The sequence below is a fragment of the Otolemur garnettii genome, unplaced genomic scaffold (assembly GCF_000181295.1).
Source record: "Otolemur garnettii isolate 467f Iridium unplaced genomic scaffold, OtoGar3 scaffold00008, whole genome shotgun sequence".
NCBI lineage: Eukaryota > Metazoa > Chordata > Mammalia > Primates > Galagidae > Otolemur > Otolemur garnettii.
Window position 1 is genome coordinate 7,705,892 of NW_003852403.1, and position 6,112 is coordinate 7,712,003.

Sequence of the window (6,112 nt, forward strand, 5' to 3'; positions counted from 1 at the left end):
AGAAAAGAAAAGAAAGAAAGAAACAGAGCCTCCAACTCCTGGGCTCAAGCGAGTCTCCTGCCTCAGCCTCCCAAGTAGCTGGGACCACAGGCGCCCGTCACAACGCCCGGCTATTTTTTGGTTGCAGCCGTACTTGTTGTTGGGCGGACCGGGGCTGGATTCGAACCCACCTTCGGTGTATGTGGTATGTGGCTGGCACCTTAGCCACTTGAGCCACAGGCGCCGAGCTGTGACCACTTTTTTAAAACGAAACTTTCCCAATCCGCATTGAGGGGAGCAATCTGGGGCGGGGACTCTGTCTAATTCGGGTTTTTCTGCAAGCGCATGGCACAGGGGCAGTATTTGCTGACCAAAAGGATGGAGTTGCCAGCTAGAAAAGCAGATGAATCAAGAAGTGAAGCTGCTATTTTGGGCTTTCGCCTTCAAAAATTATTTATTAGGCCATGGCCTTTCCTGAGAGTACTCTGTGTAAAACGAATCCATCGTTCTTGCAGCAGACACCGAGGAGGGTGCTGTGTGTTAGGCCCAGTGCTAGGCGTTAATAGTATGACATGAATTAGACCTTTTCTTGCCTAGTCTGATTTGGAAAGGTGCACAAATCAACCATGGGTGTGACAAATGCAACGACAATGACAGGGGTAGGCATAAAGGGTTCTGGGAGCATCTTATGGATCCAGACAGAAGAGGGCAAAGCGAGCAACCATCTTCAAGTGGCATGCTTAAGGGAGAGAGAGTGGGTGAGAAGAAGGAAGCGGGAAACATGAGCTGTGTTAAGAAGTGTCTTGCAGGCAGTGAGAGGAACCCTGAAAGGTTTTTAAACAGGGGAGGTTCTTTTTTTTTTTTTTTTTAATGAGACAGAGTCAGTCTGACTATGTTGCCTCAACAGCACCTTCAAACTGTTAAGCTTAAGTAATTCTCTTGCCTCAGCCTCCCAAACAGCTGGGACTACAGGTGTGTGCCCCAGCACCTGGCTAGTCTTATTAGTAGGGATGGAGTCTTGCTGTTGCTCAGGCTAGTCTCAAACTCGTGAGCTCAAGCAGTCCACCTACCTTGGCCTTCCACACTCCTAGAATTATAGGCACAAGCCATGGCACCCAGCCTCAGGGGAGGTTCTTGGTAAGAGTCCTTTTTCTGAAAGATCTGTTGATTCACAGTGGAAGGAATTAGAGGCAGGGAGATGTTGAAGGTCACTGCTCAGATCAGACAGGGTTGGTGGTGGCCTGCACTAGAGTGGTAGAGTCATTAGAGGAGTGGATTTCAGATAAGTTTAGGGTGTAAAATTGAAAATACTGGTACTGATGAAGATAAGAGAGAACTGAGACACAACTTTCCTTTCTTTCTTTTTTTTTTTTTTTTTTTTTTTGGCAGAGTCTCACTCTTCCCCAGGCTTAAGTGTAGTGGTCATAGTTCACTACATCCTCAAACCCCTAGGCTTAAGCTATCTGCCTGCCTCAGCCTCCCAAATAGCTGGGACTACAGGTGGGACCACATCTGGCTAATTTTTTAATTTTTTTGTAGAGACAGGGTCTTGCTGTGTTGCCCCGAGTGCACTCAAACTCCCAGCAAGAAGTGATCCTCTTGCCTCCGCCTCCTGAGTAGCTGCGTCTACAGGCGTCCACTGCAATGCCCCGCTAATTTTTCTATTTTTAGTAGAAGTGGGGCCTCAGTCTTGCTCAGGCTGGTCTCAAACTCTTGAACTCAAGTAGTTCACCTACCTTGGCCTTCCAAAGTGCTAGGATTACAGGCATGAGCCACTGTGTCCAGCCTAAATGTCATTCTTATAGACATTTTATCTATACCACATAGAGTACCCTCCTCAGACTCTCTGTCACTTCACATATCTGCATCTATCCACTTATTGTATCTCTTTGTTTATTGTCTATCTTTCTCACCCTGAACTGTGAGCTGTTCATTTTATCTGACTTATTTAATCTGTAACCTCAGCCTCTAGGATGGTACCTAGTAAACACCCACTCTATTGGAAGAATAAGTGAAGGTACAGATATGGGAGAGGAAGTATTAGGGTCTGTTTTCAGTATGTCAGGTTGGAAGTGCCTGTGAGATATCAAAGTGGAGCTGTCCAGGAGGCGTCTGTACAGATGTCCAGTTAAGTAGCAGTAGCTGGTCCACAAAAAGAGCTTTGACAGATGACACAGTCTCTCAGGAAGAATGTATAGAATACCAAGATAAGAGCACAATGGGTGTAACACTAGCTAGGACAACACCCCAGTATTGGAGGGATGGCAGTAGACGAGACCTCAAAATAGCTTAGGTAAAGAGCAGTCAAAGAGGGAAAGAAAACCCAAAGCATGTGTGGTATCACCCAAGCCAAGAGAGAAGGACTTCAGGATGTGGCAGGGGGAGGAGGGGGTTGCTGCCAGTGCCACAGAGGCAAAATGAGAAGGTTCTTACTGGATTCCACAGCCGGCGGGCCATCTAGGTCACCTTGATGAGCACTGTTCATTTGATAGTTGGAATAGAAACTGGATTCCAAAAGGGTGAAGGGATCTTTGTGAAGGAAAAAGGAGAGATGATTGAATATATTTAATTCTGGTAGAAGAAGAGACCTCAAAAGGTAAAGAGTCTATTGAAAGCATTGGAAGGACAGGTTAGTTATGGTGGTCCAGGATATGTAATGTCCATTGAAGTAACCGTTCCCTTCTTGTTCTTCCCATTCCAGAAGCCACATCTGTTTTGGAATGAAGTCACCTGAGGAGATGCGCCAGCAGGCGCACATCCAGGTTGTGAGTAAGAATCTGTACAGCCAGGACAACCACCATACCCCCTTGCTGTATGGAGTGCTTGACCATAGGATGGTAAGACCAGTATCCAGTACTCCTTCCCAGTACCCATGTCTTATCTTCTTGATAAAACGAGTAGCTTTCCAGATTGGAAGAAGCAAGGGCTTCCTTCCAGCTGCCCAGCTCCCCCCCACACATCTCAGACTGAGTCAGGGACTCCTGCCTCAGTCAACTGGGTATGTGTACAGTCAGCTTCCCAGTTGATTCTAAGTCACATGGAAAGAAGTGTGGGCTAACCCCTATTTCCTGGCTAGTGGTCTCCACTAATCACCAGGTGTGCTTTTCTCCGAAGGGTACAAGCGAGAAGGACCGTCCATGTGAAACCTGTGGAAAAAACTTGGCTGACTGTTTAGGCCACTATGGGTACATTGACCTGGAGTTGCCATGTTTTCATGTGGGGTACTTCAGAGCAGTCATAGGCATCCTACAGGTGAGTACAGGAGTGTTGATTTCCAAGACAAATTCTAGAGTGATTGGAGTGATTGGTCAGAGACACTGGAGTGAGCTTAGGAATTGTGATTGGTAGGGGACCTGTCTACTCTGGAAGTTCTTTTTTTTTTTTTTTTTTTTTTAAGACGGAGCCTCAAGCTGTCCCCCTGGGTAGAGTGCCATGGCATCGGGCTCACAGCAACCTCCAACTCTGGAAGTTCTTAAATACATCGTTTCATTTTTTACTACTTTAAACTACTTGAGGATTTTGTTTTTCTTTTTCTTTTTTTTTTTTTAGAGACAGAGTTTCACTTTGTTGCCTTCAGTAGAGTGCGGTGGCATCACAGCTCACAGCAACCTCCAGTTCTTGGGCTTAGGCGATTGTCTTGCCTCAGCCTCCCAAGTAGCTGGGACTACAGGCACTTGCTACAATACCTGGGTATTTTTTTTGTTGCAGTTTAGCCAGGGCCGGGTTTGGACCTGCCACCCTTGGTGTATGAGGCTGGTGCCCTACTCACTGAGCCACAGACACCACCCCATTTTTTTCTTGAGAAAGTGGTAGTTAAACATTGTTAAAAATATATAAATAAATAACAGGGTGTCATCTGTGGCTCAGAGGGTAGGGCGCCGGCTCCACATACCAAGGATGGCGGGTTCAAACCCGGCCCCGGCCAAACTGGAACAACAACAACAAAATAGCTGGGCGTTGTGGTGGGCACCTGTAGTCCCAGCTACTCAGGTGGCTGACACAAGAGAATCGCCTAAGCCCAGGAGTTTGAGGTTGCTATGAGCTGTGTGACGCCGTGGTGCTGTACTGAGGGTGATAAAGTGAGACTCTGTCTCTACAAAAAAAAAAAAATAGTAGTAATTCAAAACATATACAACACCACAAAGAAAAAATGACTTAACAAAATCCTGCCACTGGCTGTGAGTACTGTTAATGTATTTTAGTGAATGCGGGGCTGCCTCTCTCTGCCTGTTAACAAGTAGGTCTGTGTATGTGATTACTCAGTTAAGGGAACACGACACGGGGCTGGCATTTTAAAAAGAAGGATTTTCCATTTCTCTTAGTCTTTTGTCTTTTCTGCTTAATTTGAAAAAGATGATCTGCAAAACTTGTTGCCACATCATGCTGTCCCAAGAAGAAAGGAAGCAGTTTCTGGATTATCTAAAGAGGCCTGGCCTGACCTACCTTCAGAAGCGAGGACTGAAGAAGAAAATCTCTGATAAGTGCCGGAAGAAGAGCATATGCCATCACTGCGGTGCATTTAACGGTGAGCGCACTGCAAGTAAGCTAGTGATAGCCCTGTTGGTTCATGCTTCCCTGTTGGTTTTATGTAAAGTTCTGGAGTCAGCTGTTATCCTTGTAAATGAGGCTAAGAGCATAGCAACTGAGGTACGATTAGGAAATGCACCTCTTTTTTTTTTCTCTTTTGAGACAGTCTTACTTTGTCACCCTCAGTAGAGTGCTATGGCATCATAGCTCACAGCAACCTCAGACTCTTGGGCTCAAGGGATTCTCTTGCCTCAGCCTCCAAAGTAGCTGAGACTACATGTGTCTGCTGCAATACTTGGCTATTTTTTTTAGCCACAGGCTCTCAATCTGGCTCAGGCTGGTCTCAAACCTGTGAGCTCAGGCATTCTACCCACCTCCGCCTCCCAGAGTGCTAGGATTACAGACATAAGCCACAGTGCCTGGCAAGAAATGCATTTCTTATCTTTTTTTTTTTTCCTTCTCCTTTTATTTTTTGAGACAGAGCTCAGGCAATCCGCCTGTCTCTGTCTCCCAGGCTAGAGTGCTATGGCGTCATAACTCACAGCAGCCTCAAACTACTGGGCTCAAGCAATCCTCTTGGCTCAGCCCCTTGAGTAGCTGGGACTTTACATGTCTGCCAAAATGCCAAGCTAGTTTTTTTTGGTTTTTTGTTTTTTTTTTTTTTTTTTGAGACAAGAGTCTCACTTTGTCACCCTCTGTAGAGAGCTATGGTGTCATAGCTCAAAGCAACCTCCAACTCTTGGGCTCAAGTGATTGTCTTGCATCATCCTCCCAAGTAGCTGGGAGTACAGGAACCCACCACAACACCCAGCTATTTTTAGAGATGGGGTTTCACTTTTGCTCAAACTGGTCTTGAACCTTTGAGCTCAGGGCAATCCACCCTCCTCGGCCTCCTAGAGTACTAGGATTACAGGCATGAGCCATGGTACCTGGCCTTCCCAGCTAGTTTTTCTGTTTTTAGTAGAGACAGGGTCTTGAGCTTGCTCAGTCTGGCCTTAAACTCCTTGAACTTGGGTGACCCTCCTGCCTCAGTTTCCCAGAGTGCTAGGATTAAAGGCGTGAGCCACTCCACCTGGCCAGTTTCCATAATCTCATTAACTAAGTTACAATCTCCAGGCAATCTAAGAACTAACTTTTTTATTTTTCATAAATTAACCCTTATAGGAACTGTAAAGAAGTGTGGATTACTCAAGATAATTCATGAGAAATATAAGACCAACAAGAAAGTTGTGGATCCCATTGTATCAAATTTCCTTCAGTCATTTGAAACAGCCATTGAACATAACAAAGAAGTAGAGCCCCTGCTGGGAAGGGCACAGGTGAGTCTGAAAGGGCATGTCCCCCGCCCACCTCCTTATATCTCACACTACACTGCTGCCCCACCTCCTTCCAAAGTGAGAAGGCCAATTAAGTTCAACAGCTCTCCTGTGATACTTATGTGAGTGTAACATGTTATGTGAGTGAGTACTTATGTGAACTTATGTGAGTGTAACAGATGTTTTTCTGGCACTAAGTTTAATGTGGACTGGCCTTATAACTCCATTTGTTTTCATTTTTACTTTACTTCTTTTTTAATAATAACAATTTTTTTTTTTTTTTTTTTTTT

At 45.4% G+C, this 6,112-nt stretch overlaps 1 protein-coding gene across 1 annotated transcript in view; it reads left to right on the forward strand.

Moving 5' to 3' along the window:
• POLR3A (RNA polymerase III subunit A) overlaps window positions 1-6,112 on the forward strand; it is a 63,312-nt gene that overhangs the window by 955 nt on the left and 56,245 nt on the right. Inside the window, exons 2-5 of the mRNA XM_003783521.3 lie at window positions 2,681-2,816; window positions 3,094-3,231; window positions 4,333-4,504; window positions 5,671-5,825. Coding sequence (XP_003783569.1) covers window positions 2,681-2,816; window positions 3,094-3,231; window positions 4,333-4,504; window positions 5,671-5,825 — 601 coding nt within the window. The remainder of the gene's footprint in view (window positions 1-2,680; window positions 2,817-3,093; window positions 3,232-4,332; window positions 4,505-5,670; window positions 5,826-6,112) is intronic.